A 17,127-nucleotide genomic window follows, 5' to 3' on the forward strand; every position below is an offset into this window, starting at 1 on the left:
TCACAAAAATACAGGTTCTGTTAATTGGGCGTTACAAATGAAGCCTCGTGTGCTCAGCCTGGGCAAACTCCCATGGAGGGGACAACTCGGGTCCTCCTGGGCTGGTGCTGGTGACAGCCTGGGCGGTGACATGGGTGCAAGGGTCTCCTGAGGGTTGCAGCCCAGACAAGTGCTTCTCCAGGGTATGGAGCAAACTGCAAGCACAACCTCTGCTAGGGCTGATGGTGGAAAGGTGAAGACTCCAGGGAAGAAAAGCCTGGGGCGTGCACAGAGCTGGTGGGAAAAGATGCCGATGTCCCAGAGGAAAATGCAGCGGGCAGGCATTTTGTTTTTGGCTTCACCCCTCCATCACCCCAGGAGCAGAAAAGCAAGTGGCCCGCTCGCCCGGGCGGCTCAGACGCAGCAGCAGAGCGTGGAGCAGTCCAGCCTGGCGGGGGTCCCGGCGGTCCCGGCCTTCTTGTTCTCCTTGGGCAGCAGCAGCACGAAGGCCATGGCCAAGGCGCAGTGGTAGAAGCTGTGCACGTAGGTGTAATCCCACTCCTGCAAGCAGGGAGAGCGTTAGTGAGACCTGCCGGGGCCGCGGGAGCACGGTGCCGGGGAGCTCTGCGTTAGGTACAAAACATTAGGTTTCTACAAGTAGCCAAAAGGAAAGGAATAAAAAAAATTCCTGAGCCTTCTGCCTCTTTTTGCTGTCAGAGAAGAAAGGATTTCCAGCCTTCAAAAAAAAAAACAAAGTGGATTTAACACATTCCAATTTGCACATTTCCCAATTCTTGAATGAAGTGTTTCATTACCCCGCAAAGGACGCGGCGGCGAGGCCGGGGCGCGGGGGGAGGCGGTTTCTGCTAAGTGACATTTTTATGTTCTGCTAGAATTTGCAATTACTAAATGCTTTGAAAAATAATCCTTGGGGATGACTGTGAGGTTGTATCTAGCAGCTCCCAATGCACAGAGCAGCCGTAACGGCGGGGCTGAGCGCAGGCGTGGCCGGCAGCTGTGTCGGGGGGTTATCGCCTTCCCGGCGCGGGACAGACGGACCCTTTTGCGCAGGACGGGCGGACTGGCCAGCGGCGAGAGCAAAAGGTTATAAACACGAGATCGAGTGCCCCGGGGAGTCAACTGAGAGTCTTTTCTTTGGTGGGAGCCAACTTTGGATCCGGCCATGCCTGGGTCATATCCAGTCCCTGCCACGGCTCTGCGAGGTGTCCTTAAGTCACCCGTGCCCGGTTTCCAAAAAAACCCCACTTGCATTTGACAAAACCATTTTGAGGACCATGTATGGCTGTAGAAAGCGTGGTCCATGTCCTTGCAACTCAATGGGGGGAAAAGAGAGCGAGCATCACCCTGCGTGTCACCCACCGTCACATCTGTCCCTGCCTACACCGCAGTTGATGGGCCAGGGGGTGGGGACAAGCAGGGAGGGACCCTCGTCCCTGCCGCCAGACCCCGGCACCCCAACCCCGGAGACCTGCACCTCAGCTTTGGATTTTGTCCAAGGCTGGATGCAGCCCAGCGGTGCGAAGGGGGAGGTCTCCTATCTTGGTAATGTCCTTTACACCTTGTAAAGTCAGGGTGATTGAGTCTGCACACAGGTACCTCAAAGAAGAACCTCAGCATCAGTGCTAACGCCCCAAAACAGAAGCCAGGACCGATCTGTTGGGTGTAGACACTCTTGTCCGGATAGAGCCCTTTCTTCTCTTTCATCTTTTGTAGCTGGAAGGAAAGAGAGAGCACACCAAGTGTATTCACCTGGATTTAGCTGGCTGCTCCGCATCCAAAAGATCCCATAAATGCTGAAATAAAACCACGCAAAGCCCGCAGACCAGGGTCTGCCTGCACGTGGGAAGCACCCCTGCCTGCGTGCTGCAAGGGGTCCTCCAGCTTCATTCCTGATCATAATGCCGTTTTCTTAATATTCAGCCCCAAACCCAGCTCGGGAAGAGTGTGCCCTCTCAAACTCCGTCTCTGGGAGAGCGGATCCCAGCACAGCATCCGCGGGCTGGGGGATGCAGGGTGGTCCTGTGCCTCGTTCCCCTCCTTGCCCATCCCCTCCCTGTTGTGGCCACTTGCTTTTAGCTGCCGGCCGGGCGGTAGACGGGGCTCCGTGACAGTCTGTAGCTGGGACGTGCATCACTCTATTTCCATGACACTCGGCAGCGCCTTCCTGCAAATTTTATCCCACCACTGAATCCTTCTCCTTTCCCTTTTACGGCCATGCCCGCTCCTGCCAATGGCTCTGCCACCCGTGCTCCCACCCAGGTCCACAGCATCTGCTGTGGGACCCTCGCTGCGGCACGGCGCCCGACTGTCCCAGGAGCTGCCAGCCAGATTCAGGCAGACTACAGGCAGATTCCTTCCCACTTTATCACCGCATTTTATGCACATCTTCCACCGGCTCTGGGGCAGTTTACCAGACCCCTTCTGCCTCTGAGTAGCTGTAAAAACTCCATAAATACGTTCCTCCTGATTAGAAATGCAGGGACAGGAGATGTGGTAGATTGCTCAGACCGATCGAATCTGGCGTTTATCACAAAGGCTGCTTGCTGTCTGCCTGCTTTCTGCTCGGGTTGAAGGAGAAGTGCTGTTTAATTACCGTGATGGCCTGTGCTGCGAGAGCTGGACCTCGAGGAGGAAACTACTGGCGCAGGTCGGACCCCTCCGTGCAGGGCTCAGCCCCTTCCCCATCCTGAGCACCCTGCAAAGCGCCGGCGCGGTGCTCTTCCCTACGTACCCATTTCACGGTTATCACCAGGACGGCCGTCCCAATGGGTCCCGAGTAGACGCCGTAGCCCCAGCGGTCGTGGTAGATCCTCACGGCGATGGTGAGGACGCCAAACATGACGAAGGTCGATCTCTTCGGCTCGTCAAACTCTGCCAGGGCTGCGCGGCACCGAGCACAGGGAGCGTCAGCTCACCCACCCCCTTCCTCGGCTGCTCCCCTTACTGGGGTCTGTCCCGCCTGCCCCAGGGACCCTCAGTGTTGCATCCAGGTCTGGTTTGCCCTTCTTATGCCTCACAGCTGGGGAAACTGAGGCATACAGGGGCAAAGTGAACTGTCCTGAGGCATCGGAGTGGTAGGTCTAGGAGCTGATTTTAGAGGTCTTACACTCAGTGTTGCGTGTGAAAGTTAAAGATCTCCCACCCGTATTCCCCTTTGCTGCCTCGACCCAGAAGTCGGAGGCGCTTGCAAAGACGCTTGCACCCAGTGAGCCTGCCATCGGCTCTTGGGTTCATCCTACATCTTTAACCCTCCCAAACTTGCCGGCTCACCCCGATGCAGCCTCCATCACCCCGCTCCAGTAGGACCGCGCTCGCCGGTGCGATGGGGACCGGGCTGCCTGGCCGTGCCGGCACCTGCCTGAGGTTTGCAAGCTGGAAGTCACCAGTACGAGTAAATTATTAGAGGCTTTTGTTTAGCACAGAATGGGGTAATAACTGATAAAAGTTATGGATCCCAGTGGGCTCCATGCTTTTCCAGCTCACACAGCTGTGTTATGGCTGTCCTGGATTTGCATTCCGGGAAGCATGCCCGAGGGTCTGTGTCCGCACATGTGCGCTCGGGCTTTACAAGCCACAGCGAGAGGCTTCCCTGGGCTTCAGTCACCACACCTTCCATGTCCTTGGATCGTGGTTTTATAGGGAGTTTGGCTAAGGGATAATGTCCGCATTTTAATCTCTGTTGTTTCCCTGCGGGTCAATATTTTAAACGTCGTAGTCCGGGATTTGTATTTTTTTGCAAGGTTTGTGAATGCAGTAATGAAGCAATCAAGTTGAATTTTGCTGCAAGGAGCCAAAGTGTCTGGATCGGCTCTGACCTACTCTGACACTGCTGTTATCTACTGAAAATGCCCTTTGGAGATGATTTGCCTCATTGCCTTTTCTAGCCAAGCAGAGAGAGAGCACTGAAGTGCCATGGACAGTGTGGGAGCCCACCTCGGGACTCGCACCTTGGGGGAACAGAGCCACCTCTAAGGTTAATATTTCCCCCACTCATTTTTCCCTGCATGGAAGATTTATCCCGTTGCATGCCCTGGAAGGGGGATGCTGCTGTCTGCGCTGCTCGGCGGTGAAGGGAGGAGGGATGGACCTGCACCCGGCGGAGGGGGTGCTGCCCCACGGCTCCTGCTGGGCTCAGGGCCTGCAGGAGCCCCCCATCCCGGCCGGAGATCCTGCACCATCCCTGGAGCCCCGAGGGGCAGAGGGGAAGGTCCTGTGAGAGTTTTGGGGCAGTGCATCAGCATGGTGACCCCAGCTCAGCACCAGGAGGGCTGGGGACCCTGCCTGGCTGGAGCAGGGACTGGGTGTGCGACTGCTAGAGATGGTCCGAATCTGTTGAGCAAAGCCTTTGCTGTTGGAAAGTGACTGTCCCCTCCTCTCTCTCCTTACCCTACTCTCTTCTCCTGTCAGAAATACTCACGTCCTTCCAAAAAATGTGTTGACAAAATGGGAAAATAATATGTTTGAAGTTTTCGTCCTCCCTTAGTTCTGTCATGTTTTTCTTCATTTCTATTATACCTTGTTTCAGTGGCAAATGAGGAATAAAATGAGAGAAAAAGAGAGTGAAAGGAATGTGGGAAAAGGAAAACTGAGTAATAGGGCAAGGGTCAGGATTTTTAATAAAAAGGAAGTGAAATATATTTCTGCTTTTTCTAAGCAAATCTAATGTTTCCCGTCAGCCTAGACCAGGCTTTTGCTAAACTGGGAAGATATATTTGTTTTGACTAAACCACTTTGATTTGCGTGCTACCAAGGGAAGTGGCAGGTTCTGCATTTCTTAATGCCCCCAAGTCAGGACAGGACAAGCTGATGGGCTCACTGTGAGGAGAAATGGGAGATTCCCTGATATATGAGGTTTCAAACTAAGTCATTTCATGGTACTCTCCTGCCTTGAACTAAAGCACAAGGCTGCATGTGTTACTTGCCAATTTGAAAGAAATAATTCTGCTGTTGTAAGGACATGCATAAGAGCTGGTGAGGGCAGGGGAACACCCGACTAACACAAACACCCGGCGCCAGGGCTCTCTTTACCTCCAAGAGCAAAACTTCCCCAGCCACCACTCAGGACAGTTTTCATGTGTGTCTGGACCCCACCGGGTGCAATGGCTTTCCAAGGCACGAATGACGTAAAAACAGATTAAACCATAGCACGGGCTGACTTCCATAAAAGACAGTCTCAGAGCTAAGCCTTGCAGGTGGGAGCTCAAAGGCGACAGCATTTCTGGGGACTGTACCCACCGACCGTCCCACCAGCGATGCTGACAAATCCTGCCTGACCTGCAAACGCTGGTGCTCTGTAGGGACCGCGAGAGACCAGTGCTTACCCATCAGGGACACCCAGATGGACAGAGCTGTTCCATAGATGCTGAAGTACTCCAGGATATCGTAGCGCATGAAGCACAGCACTGATAAGCCGGGGCCATCACATGCATGGTAAATCTATTAAAAAAAAGAAAAAGCATTAAGAAAGCTAGTTTTCTACCCACAGACTGCTAAGGTAAAATAAAATCTTTCTGTTTTTATCAGTTGGTTTGAAACAGCCTTTTCATGGCTATTGAGAGGATGGGCAGCCAGGAACAGGAGAGTCTCATATACACCAGGGTCACTAATATGCAGTAATGAATATATTTGAGATATAATGTCACCGTTCCCAATTGCAAATTGCCTGAGAATCAGCATTCTTCTCTCTTAGTACAAATTATTTGTGGACAAGCTTTAGCTTGCCTCTTGGTCTGTGCCAGAATTTGCAATCTGATGACCAAGCTGCTTCGAGCCGAGCCCCGGGCGGTGCGGAGACGTCCTCTCCAGCAAAAGGAGGACTCTGAGGTTATGGTTCTGATTGTGAAAGATTCTTGTAAAACAATTCAAAATGAGTGTCCTGATGAAACATGCATAGAAGCCAGGTCACTGTCCAGGCTAACTAGAGTTTATATGGCCAGAATCTGAATACTGGGGAATTCACTCATTAGTGCGTTCCCTTAAAAGCTGCTGGTTCCTGCCCATTAGGTCATTGATTAGGTTATTTGCAAAAAAACCCCATTGTCATGCAACATAGATGCAAACCAAGCCAAGAGAAATTTTCCAGTGCAATCAGAGGAATGCTCCCAGTGTTTGCCTGGCACTCGCCTTTTCCTCCGAGCACTCGGCTCTGCGAGTTTTCTAGTGGTAGCACCAGCGTGCTTTGCTGTTTCTGAAGAAGTCCCTTCACCGCTTGGCAGGACGCCCTTGGAACAATCCTCGCTGTCATGGCCCAGCGGGGATGCTGATATTATTTATAATGGGAATTGCTGCAAGTCCTTTGGCTCGCTGCGGTTTCTAGAAAAGATTGCACCACAGCCGTAATTCTTTTCTCTGCTTGAGATTGGGTTCGAGTAGTCTGGAGATGGGGGGAAGAAAGGGTGGAAAGACAAAGAGCGTGTTTCTGGCCGGCATTGCAGCACTTGTCTGCGATGGACATATGCTTTCACTGCTCTGATGAGGTCTCCTGGGGAGGAGGAGTGGGATGCTACAAGAAAGGCAACAGCAGCAGCTGCTGCCCTTCCTACCCCCCCGACCATGCTGGCAGCTGCCTCCCCTTCCCTTCCCTTCCCCTCTTCAATCTCTTCGGCAAGGACCTGTTCCACCTCCCGTCGAAACACGTGCCAATTTTCCTATTGACTTCTCGGGGAGGTGGAGCAGACACAAAACCGGTGCAAAATGAAATTGTAGATGTCTGGCTTCCCCGGGGAGCTGGGGGGGCTCGGCTGGGACGTTTTTATTAACTAGTCCTGTAGTTTTTATGGAACTGGCAGAATTTTTTCCCCTGCATTGTGCTTTAATTGGAGGCTTAAATGGTGGATCCTTAGGAATAGAAGACTGGCCTGGTTCAGAGCCCTGCTTTACCCTCAGTGCTGCTGTGGAAGAGCTTTTCACACCGGGAAGGTCCTTTATCTATTCCCTGCCTCAGTTTCTCTGTCTCTGTGCAAGGGATGTGACAACCCTCACGAGATGCCTTGAGATGGGTGGGGAGAAGAGGTAAATGCAATATTGGTTGGGTTGCTGGGCTATTTCCTTCATATTCTTTAGCAGAGCATTGCCATAGGGTTAAACAGGAGATTTTTTCCAGTGGGAATGCTGCTTTAGGGGCTCAAACGGTGTGTGTACGGAGGCACTTCGCAGCGATACAAAGTGCAGGGCAGCTTACTGCCGGGAGCAGGAATATGAATTATTTTGTCTATGTACAGACAACTGACTTTCTCCACTCATTACTCCCACGCGGGGGAAGGCAGGGTGATTCTGAGCCTGGTGAAACACACGTTTTCAAACCGCTCTGCCAGGGTGGAGGGTTAATAATTATTTTTCTTGATAGCTCAGCAGCATGTTTTAGTCTTTCCTTTCCCAGCGCAGAAACTCCCCTGACTCCAGCATTGCTCCCATCACCAGTTAGCAATTGCAAAATCAGTAATTCGACTACGTGCTTTTGGCTAAAACGACAGAAGCATAGCAAGAGACTCTGGATACAATTTAAACCCCAAATTCAGCATGGCCACTTACCAGCTGTAAAACAAAGAGAAAAACCAGCTCCAAAACATTGCGAATCAATCAAGTCACTTTGCACCCAGACCCTCTCCCTAACCTCGCAACCATAAAACACCATTAAATCTATGTAAGGCCACCCCTTAGGACATCCTAAACCGAAGAATCAGTTACTCAGCATCACACACGGTGGGAAATAACCGAAAATGGATATTCTGGGGTCACGCTCGCTGCTGTTGAGTGAGACCAGCTACCCTTCTCAGCGGAGACCCGATGCAGGGGGCATTTGGGGGGATGAAACACGCATTGGGGGAGACGGAGACATCTTACCGCCACGAAGAACATGGTGAAGAAGTAGACCATGGCTTCCATGTGGAAGCGCCGCTTGGCCGCGATGCTGATGGTGGGGAGGAAGACCAAGGTGCTGATGGTGGGCAGAAGGAGCTTGGCCACCAGCGAACCCATGGGTGCCTCGCGGGCCAGTGGCTCCCGGGGACAGGGTCTCTGCGAGCTGGACAGGGATGGCGGAGAACACAGCCGTGGGGAGCGTGCTTTAAAATTTAAATGCCCTGCGTGGCCGGGAGGGCTGCGGGCAGGGAACAGCTGCCGCCGCCGCAGCCGCCCCCTTCGCTCCTGTCTCTCCCCAACAGCGAAATTCTTGCTGCAGCCGGCGGCTCCCAGCGGCAGATGCTCTGTGCCCCCGATATCGCCCCGGGTGTTTCTAAAGGAGAGAAGGGGAACGTCGTCCTTGCACGCCTTGTGCTGGGTGTCGGATCTGGGTGGACAGTGGGTGAGGACTGTGGGTTTGCTTGTTCCCCATGGGGACACCCCACCTCTGCATCCCGCTGCCCCCACGCCAAGCCTGGGTCAGCACTGCTGGAGCAGCCGGGCAGGGAAAAACCACCCTCTGCTCCGTGCTGGCACAAAGTAGGGAAGAACTGGTACGTGGCAGGTACCAGGGGTTTTTAAAACAGCGGGACATCGCCTGCTACCTTTGCTGTACCTGAGAAATACACACCAAGCTCCAAATCTGCCTGTTATTTTCCCGCGAGGGCATACCTGGAGCGGGTGGCCCTGCTCTAGCGGAGCACAGGCATCGGGGAGCTCGGGGGATGCAGCGTCCCACGCCTGCCACGCGTGCCTACGTGCCCTCCGGTGCGCTCGGGTGGAGTTAAGTGCAGTTAAGTTTCTCAGCCATGCCCTCAGGCTTTGCAGCTTGGACACCTCCAGGAGATCTGTCTGAAATTCAGGAGCTGAGCGTCTCTGGGGTGGAGGAATTTGAGCAGATTGTCGTGCAGCGCAGAAAAGCTGGAGGAAAGGAGACTAAAAGCCAAGCAGCGTTTGGGCTGCTAATCCACTCAGTGGCTTCTCTCTTTTATTATGACTTTTTATTATATCACTGCTGCTCCCCTCCTGGGTTAATATCTTTTCCTTGGAGCCTCGCAGAGATTCTCGGCATCTTTTCGGTTACAGCTGTTCCCAGGACGCAGGGAGCAGGAATGCTACGCTTGAGCAACCGCCTTTGTGGCTGCGGGTTTGGGGAGGAGGCTGCGAGTTGTGATATGAGCCACCATTTCTGAGGCCGATAGGACGGGCTTGCCTGTCCCCCGGGAGGGAGTCCGGTGGAAAGGCAGGCATGTACGGAGAAAAAAAAATGCTCTTTAAACTACTTCAGCCAAGTTGGAAAGGGCTCCGGGAGGGGGAGCGCCGGGGTGTTGTGTGGGCGGTGAGAATGGCACGACAGCATTAAAGCACCGACCCGAGAGGGCTGTGCTGGGAGCCTTCCCAGGGCACAGCTGAGATGAGCTGTGTAGGGCTCCTGGTTTTAGCTGATATTGCAGGAACCACCCCCGTTCCCCGGCCGGCTGCAGGCAGCAGAGCGCGGGGGCTCCACGCTGCCCACACCACGTCTCCCACCTGGACAAGCCATAAACTTACCACAAACTCCTGCAAAATTGAATCTCTACCAATAAATAGCGAAAAACTCTGATGTCCCTATTTAACGTGAAAATTAATCCCTCCGAGCCAGCACATAAATACCCTGCTTCTCCCCAGGCGTCCAGCCCTGAGCGGGAAGCGGAGCCGAGCACCAGCATGCCCCGAAGTACCCCGTTCCTTTTCTGTGCCATACCCTCAGACGTACCCGTTATTCCGTGCTATTCTTGCCTGAGCTGCTTGGACCAAGGAAGGTGCTCGGGGCCGCTGCGTGCACGGCAGGGCTTGACTCCAGGAGGGTTTCCAGTGGGGTTGGGGTTAGCTGGTTGCACAAACCGCTCTGGATTCCTGGCTAAGAAAACCGTGTCCGCCCTGCTTTTGTGGCCATGAGGTTGGTGTCAGAGAGGTGAAAACACAGCTCAAAACCTGTTGATGAGGACAAACTTCCATGACTGGGTGCAAAGCAGCTCCCCTCGCCCTCGTGGGACCATTTGCAAGGACATGGCAGTTGTGCAGCAAGCCACCGTTTGCAAGGACGTGTGAAGGTGGTGGTTGTGCAACAAGCCAAATGGCATCAGTTGAAAAATATGATCAAGCAGTTGTTAAACGTATCCTTTGTGCCCCCATCCTTTGCCCAAAATCTAGCTGGAGCCCACTGGAAAGGAAACCCCGTTGGCTGCTGGATGAAGCCAGTGCCAGCCACAGCAAGCGCTCCCCCGAGCAGGGAAGTGTTGGAGCTCTCAGGAGCAAGAAAACATTCCATAGGTTGTTGGTTTTTTTTTTTTTTCCTTCTCTCCCAGCTGCACACCCTAGGCTGGCGTTTGGTTTGCAGCCAGCTCTGTAGGCATAGAGGAAAAAAAAAACCCCACACCGGTTTGCACACGTGTTCCAGCTATTATTGAAAAAGAGACCCCAAAGTAAACCGCGAGGCAAGGGGCAGGCAGGTGGCGAGCTCCTGTCGGGAGCTGCTGCTTAAAAGGTCTTTGTTCAGGCTGCAAACAAACCGCAGCACTAGACCTGGGCTTTGCAAACCTTCCCGGGAAGAAACCCAAATAACAAAGGGCCAGGACTTTGTTCCTTCTCTCCTAAACAGGTAGGAAATGTAGAAAGAGCAAATTTTACCTCCTGCATTTAAGTACTTCTGGAAAGCGAATTTTAAATCTACATTCCACAGGGCTAATTTTGTGTGGACCAGAGTGCACGCAGGAACGGTGATATATATGGCTGAAAACTGGTTCCCAGATGCCAAAACCAGGTTCTGGTATGCCGTCCTGGATCCTTCCAGGGTAACATTAACCATGACTTTCTGTAAGCACTTCTACTCTTTCAACTCAGACACTGCAGTGAAGGAGAGAGACATAGATAGTTTTGTTTTATTTTTAATATGAGGGTGATAGTTTGACAGTAGTATATACTGGAACAGAGGATGGGGGACCCGTGCCAACTGAGAGTATTGAGAGTATATTCTCCTTCGGATAAGTATAGGATGATCTTTCATCTGTGTGTGGTATAGACAGTATCGGAATTGAAACCTGCTCAGCGTCCCTGGTTACTGCCAGGTTTGAAATAATGGGGATAATGACACTGAAATGGAGAGTCAAGGTTGCAGCTTCTCTACGGGCTTGCCGTTCGCAGTGCTGCAAACGAGCGTGGCTGTGAGCAGGTACGCACAGAGGGCTGCGCCAGTTCAGTGCTTCCTGCAAAGTGTTATTTACCACTTCCAGTGCTTCAGAGTCTAATTTTTCATCTCCGCAGCACTTTGACTCGTACGCTCTCGACTTAGGGATGATGGTGGAGAGCTGAACGTTGCCCGGTTTCAGCAGGACGATGTGCAAGAGCCGCGGCTCTGGAGCAGCACGGTCAGCCCCAAGGAGCCCTGAGCAATTTGACGTGCATGGCACTGTCCAGCTTGTAAAAATTTCTTGTTCTTCTTGCTGCTCTGCCTCGGGAAGTTGATCAAGAAACCTCCTGGTGTGAAAGGACCTGGTGCAAGCGTGGAGCAGCTCCTGGGCACAAGCCCTTCCCTGCCCAGCTGGAGAAGGGACGGCTGTAGCATCTGGCTAAAATACCTCTCATCACCTACCGCAGCCTGTGATCAGAGCCGTTGCATGAGACACCGGCGCGGGGAGTGCTTTCTGCATAGCTGAAATCCATACACGGGCCCGGGCACGAAGGAACAGGAGCCCAATAAACGCAGAACCACCAGCTGTGCCTGAGCCCCTTGCACGGCCGGTGCTGCAGCCCCGGCTCTGATCAACCGCAGCTCTCGCCCGCTCCCGTCCACAGCCCTGCCAAAGCACCTGCATCCTTCTTTTTTTATTAGTGGAATAAATTGCCACTTAAAATATCCATTCTCCATAAGGCCTGGCCCCATTTTAGGCAGCTTTAGCTGAATACTTGCCCTTAAAAAAATTCCCCCTTCCCGACTCCCTGTTGAATAAACCTATGATGCATATTCCTCACAGGTATCCCTGCTTCTTTTTTCCTTAGGGTTTTTTTCACTGTTCCCTCCTCCTCCACCCTGTTGTAGCCCATTACAAGCACGTCACCGTTAATGGTGAGGACATCTCTTTTCTTGTCACCAGGTTTCCATTGCTCATACCCTTCGGGGTGTCCTGGGGTGGCCGTCCCACTGCCAAATCCAGGGGGCAATGCAGGGGTTTATTGCTCGTTTCATGGTGTTTAATGTTTTTTTTTTTTACAGTCACGACTCCTGGAGCCCAGTGGAGATGTGAGGGTCTCAGCTCCCGCTCCGTTGGTCAAAAATGTCATTTTTTGAAGAGAAAAGCTTGAAGTTGTGATGCTTCAAGGCTCAAAATCCAGAAGGGAACGAAACCAGTCTTAGGGTTTTGGGGAGTCTGACTCATGAATTTTGAATGCCTGTGGTTGGCAATGCTGCATAGCTGATGTCCCTCAGCACAATACTGCACAACTTCCATGCGAGACTCATTCCATTAAAAGAAAAGGCTTTGTACTTTTTTTTTTTTAATCTTTGCATAGCTAAAATTTTGAACCAAGCGTGACTCGTCTGGAAGCTCAAGGAATGTGTCCTCTTTGGGGACAGGTAAAATTAAAGTGCAAGAAACCTGCAGAGAAAAAGGAGGCTTTTAAAGTCGTTGAAACTCTATGGCCACGACCGTACCTGGGGTCACTCTGGTCACTTGTGGCTTACAAACTGCCCACAGATATTTTTTAATAGGAATCTGATGGCGAGAGCAGCTTGGTGGCTTTGGCTTGTTCAGTTTGACTCAACGTTTTGCAAATCTCCGTGGATGAAACCCTCACGCTAACATGATATAAATCATTGCTATCCACATTGCATGGAGGCATGCAGAGATGAAGTGCCTTGCCCAACACGGCGCCGTAGGTCACTCTGTGAGGGACTGGGACTGTCTCTAAAGGACGCTTTTTTTGGTCTCCTCTTGCTTGTTTTAGTTACCCAGTGGTAGGCCATAGCCACAACTCTTGAGAGGAAGGTAGGGCTGGCTGCCAGGGCCTTTTTTTGGGACTTCGCCACATTTTGATCCCCCTGGCAATGTCCCAGCCATGCAGGGACCTCACCCGCTCCGTGGATGGCTTAGATCTGCCCACACCGCTCCAGGCTCGCCTGGAAATAGCGTGTGTAGCTGTGCAGAAGTGTTGAACAACGGGTCACTTCTGTAGGCAGTCTTAAAAAAGAAGAAGATCAGTCAGTCATCTTGCCCCCGAGTGAAGACGAAGCTGCTGGGGGGTCCTGGGCCAACAGATTCCAGACCATGCTCCTGTTCCTCTTCCAGCCTGGCTCTCCTGGACCTGAGCAGGCGTTTTGGTGGGGCTGGCTATGACAAAGCCATCCTGTCTGCCACGCCGGCACGAGGGCTGGGCCAGAAAAGGGCTAATTTTGCTGGGAAAGCGGTGCTGGAAAGCTGCAGCACATGGCTAGGCCATGGCCCTGGTTCACAAGGGCAGGTTCTGTGGTAGACCGTTCAGGGAGGACCTGCTCCAGGGACGTGCTTGGGGCTCGGTGGGGCTGGGTGTCAGCTCCGGTGGGTCCGAGGGCTGGTGCTTGGGTCAGGATGGGAAGGTGTCCCGTGATGGGGAGCACAGCCAGACGGTCAACGTCTTGTGCCTGGATCGGGGCTTACCATCGCTCTCTGCTCCAGGTCAAGGATGGAGGTCCCTCTGCCGCAGCAAAGGCTGCCCTGGCAAAGGGATCACCCCACCTCTCCCTAGGTGAGAGAGGGCCTGATCCTGCAAAACGCAGAGTGCCTCCGCTCAGCTGAGCAGCCCCAGCTCCTGCTGAGCAGCGACAGTGCCCAGCCCAGCACTTTGTTGAACTCATCTCAGCCAAGGAAACTCCTTTCCTCTGCAGGCACTTCTCCGGCCAAACCAGCAGCCAGTCGCCGGCGACTCTCTCCCGGCTGGAGGAGGTTATTTTGGAGTGTCTGTCGCTCCTTTTATTTGCACTCTGAATTATGGACGGCACTGGTTTGGGATGGAAAGCCTGGCAGCTGCCTGCCGGACTGCTGCCCTGCATCCCTCGGGGAGGCTGTGGGGATAAGAGCCCACCGGCCCCATGCTGCTGCAGGGACAGGCATCATGCCGGCGGCTCTGAGCCTCCTTGTGCGGTGCTGGGAGGTGAATGCGCAGCACCGGGACCACCGGACTGCCTTGCTGAAGTACGGGATGCGGGGAGCAGGGCTGGCTCAGGGACACTCACCCAAATCCTAAATTTCCCTGGGAAAATCCAATACGAGCCCTCAGCGACTGTCCCTGGGTGGGAAAGCCTCTCGCTGTCCATGCAGGTGCATCTTGTCTCAATTTACTCCAAGCCCAAAAGCAGTAAATAACATCTGCAAATCATTTCTAACGTTTATGCCAAAAACTGGGAGATAAAAAACGCTGTCGTCTAAGCCCGGTTGATGATTAATGCCGTACCTGCCGGCAGCCTCGGCAGCAGCACCCGCAGCCCCGGGGTTTTGGGGGCAGCACTGGCCCCGGGGGCTTGGGGTGGCGGGAGCAGGGGCCGGTCCAGACCCATGTTGGAGCCGTGGGGTTTGGCTGATGTGAAGCTGGACGGAGGCTCGTGTTTTGGATCTGCTCTCCAGTGCGTTTTGTTTTTGGGGCTGTTTTTGCTCCCATCGAGGTGATGGCATCGCTCCTGCTGATTTCACGAGGACGGGCTGGGGCTGCGTAAGCCGCGCTGCTGCGGCCAGGGATAACACTGCGTGATTTATGGGAGCAATCAGTTGCCACTAGGAGCTGGTTAGGAATTTTCCGATGAAACGGGGATTGCGTCAGAAACCGCTGAGTCATCTCAACTGTTTCATAAAAAAAAAAAAAAAAAATCCTTTGGCTTTGATGAACTTTTGGTGAAGCACAGAGACTGAATGCGTCTCGCCTGCTGCCGGCTCCCCCAGCGCTTGCCTCGGGGACAGCCTTCCCCCACCCTCCCGCTTTCCTCCCCCCCAGTGCTCCCCAGCCCCGGGGCATCCCTGCGGCAGGATGGGGTGCGGGGTCACCCGGGGATGGGGTCTCCTGGGGTGCAGCCTCCTGCCAAACCCCAGGGCTGGTGGAAGCGCTGGGGGGACGCTGGGGCTCGCACGGACCCAGGCTACTCTGGCGTTTTCAATGTGAAATATTTTGATGCTTTTAAAACCTCTCGTGTTCAGACTTTTCCCTCCTGGTTGTTCCAAAACGGAAAGGGTTTTCTCCTGCGTGTCTCGGGCTGGGATATTTTGAAATGCAGAAGTTGGGTGAACTCAAGTGCTAAATTTTCCCAGTGTCCTGGTCACAGCCAACCAATGGAAAATTGAAAGTTGCAAATCAACCTAGCTGGGTAAATTAAAACAGGCTGGCAGACATTTAGCCAAACAGAAAATGAGACTTCATTTCCCATGTAAATTTTTTGGGATGGATTCTCTGCTCAGCTTCACACAGCCATCCCTGGGAGGACTGGGTCCAAATTAACACCACCACGGACCTGCAGCGATTCCCACAGGGTGCTGGGAGCTGTGCGGGGATCCGCGCCCCGCAGCAGGGTCAGAGCACACCCCGAAGCCCTGCAGATGGGAGCTCCTGGCCCATGGCAAATGGTGATGGGGCTGTACATTGCCACCAAGGGCCAGGAGCAGTCGGTGGCAATAACCATGATAAACTGCAGTGGTCGCCTTGGATGCAGACCCAGTGCCAGAGTGCGGTGCCCCGCTGGGAGCACTGGTTTTGCCCTGTGTGGTCTAGAGGGGAAGGAGAAAAGGCCTGAGCTGAAACATCTCTGGTGCGAGAAAGGAAATCTTTGAGGTGGGCTGCTCAAAGCTGCTGGGATGTGACCACCACGTGTGCAGGGGGGATGTGCTAGGGAATGCACAGGAACGTGTGTCACCACGTAGGTGAGGTGTCTCGTCAACCATGATTTACACGTAAAGACCGCAGAGAACAGACCACATATATCGTATATAGGTTACATACAGCATATAACTGTGTCCTTCTTTACGCCATAGGCTTTTCTCTCTGACACAGGCACACACAGATCAGGTACAATACATGCACGGCTGTCACTGAGCCAGGGGGACTGTTCTCATCCAAAATGGCTCTTCACGTGCACCAAGTCCATTTTCTGACCACCATCGTTCTCCTGCGCGGCAGAAAACCGTTTCAAGCAGCACGACCTGCACCGAGCCCTAGCAAATGACACCAAAAAGCACAGGATCACGGGGATTTGGTTTAGTTTTCAGCAGAAAGTGCAATTAAAAACCTGGCAGACCGTATCCAGCCAGCCCTCCCTGCACTTCCAGAGGCAGGAGGCGGCCGCACGGTGCCTGCGGAGGTACCGGGAGTATTTTGGCCACCTCGCTCTGTGCCGGCGATGCGGGGGTGGGTGGGAGGGGTGGGGGCAGCAGGTACCGTCCCCCCGTCCGGGGTGGGGGGTAGAGGGGGGAGCGCAGCATCTCCCCGGGGGGTGCCCGGCGCTGCGTGTGCCGGGCGGGCGGGGACGCATGCGTGCGGGCTCCCCCCGCCTGTGCCCCCCCGGCCTCGCCGCAGGAAACCGGCTGGCGGCCGCGGGCCGGCGCCGGGGGAGGCGAGGGGTTAACCGGGGTGGGGGCATCCCGGGCCGAGAGGTGTGAATTCCGCCCGCTCCCCCCCCACCCCTCTCCACACCGCCCCCCCCCCCCCCGCCGCTATAAGAGCGGCCGGCGCGGGCTGGGGGGAGCCACTGCGGCGGCTCCTCCTCGCTGGAAGCCCCGGCGCTTTTGGCTGCCCTTTGAAGTCGGAGAGGGAGAAGGAGGGAGGGAGCGTCTGGGGCCGCCGCCGCCGCTGCTGCTGCTCCGCGCCGCCGCCGCCGCTACCGCCCGGCCCCGGAGCATCGCCCCGCCCGGCCCCGCCGCCTCCAGGTACGGCCCGTCCCGGCCCCGCGGGGGTCGCGCCCCGCCGGACCCTTCCCCGCTCCGCTGGGGGCCGAGCCCCGGCAGCGCTGCCCGGCGCGGCTCTCCCGCCCGGCGCCGCTCCCGCATCGCCCTCCCGCCGCTGGCAGGTCCGCGGGCTGCCGGAGGGGTCCCTCCGGTACCGGCACGGCGATGCTTGTCGGCGACATCCCTCCCCCCCTTCTTTAATTGTTCTTCTATTTAAACATGCAGCTCTGACCGACTCTAGGATAAACTCTGTGCGAGCTCTGTTATTGGCTTTGAGTCAGAAGTGTCTGGA

General features: G+C 54.4%; 1 protein-coding gene across 1 annotated transcript; it reads right to left on the reverse strand.

The window, feature by feature from the left end:
* Positions 1–393: 393 nt before the first annotated feature.
* Positions 394–7,977, reverse strand: MYMK (myomaker, myoblast fusion factor). Its single transcript, XM_075170986.1, has 5 exons — positions 7,843–7,977; positions 5,322–5,436; positions 2,732–2,880; positions 1,597–1,713; positions 394–540 (listed from the first exon to the last, which is right to left on the reverse strand). Exons 1-5 carry the CDS (start codon positions 7,975–7,977, stop codon positions 394–396), a joined length of 663 nt encoding a protein of 220 aa, XP_075027087.1.
* Positions 7,978–17,127: the final 9,150 nt, after the last annotated feature.

This window comes from Calonectris borealis, chromosome 21, assembly GCF_964195595.1.
Source record: "Calonectris borealis chromosome 21, bCalBor7.hap1.2, whole genome shotgun sequence".
In the NCBI taxonomy this organism is placed as follows: Eukaryota; Metazoa; Chordata; class Aves; order Procellariiformes; family Procellariidae; genus Calonectris; species Calonectris borealis.

What these genes read in the sequence shown, in the direction of transcription:
- MYMK (XM_075170986.1), bottom strand. Translation starts at nt 7,977, where the DNA reads ATGGGTTCGCTGGTGGCCAAGCTCCTTCTGCCCACCATCAGCACCTTG. An exon ending in TCACCATGTTCTTCGTGGCG is followed by an intron (nt 5,437 to 7,842) that starts GTAAGATGTCTC and finishes TTTTTTTAATAG; the next exon opens with ATTTACCATGCATGTGATGG. An exon ending in TGCTGAGGTTCTTCTTTGAG is followed by an intron (nt 541 to 1,596) that starts GTACCTGTGTGC and finishes CCCTGCTTGCAG; the next exon opens with GAGTGGGATTACACCTACGT.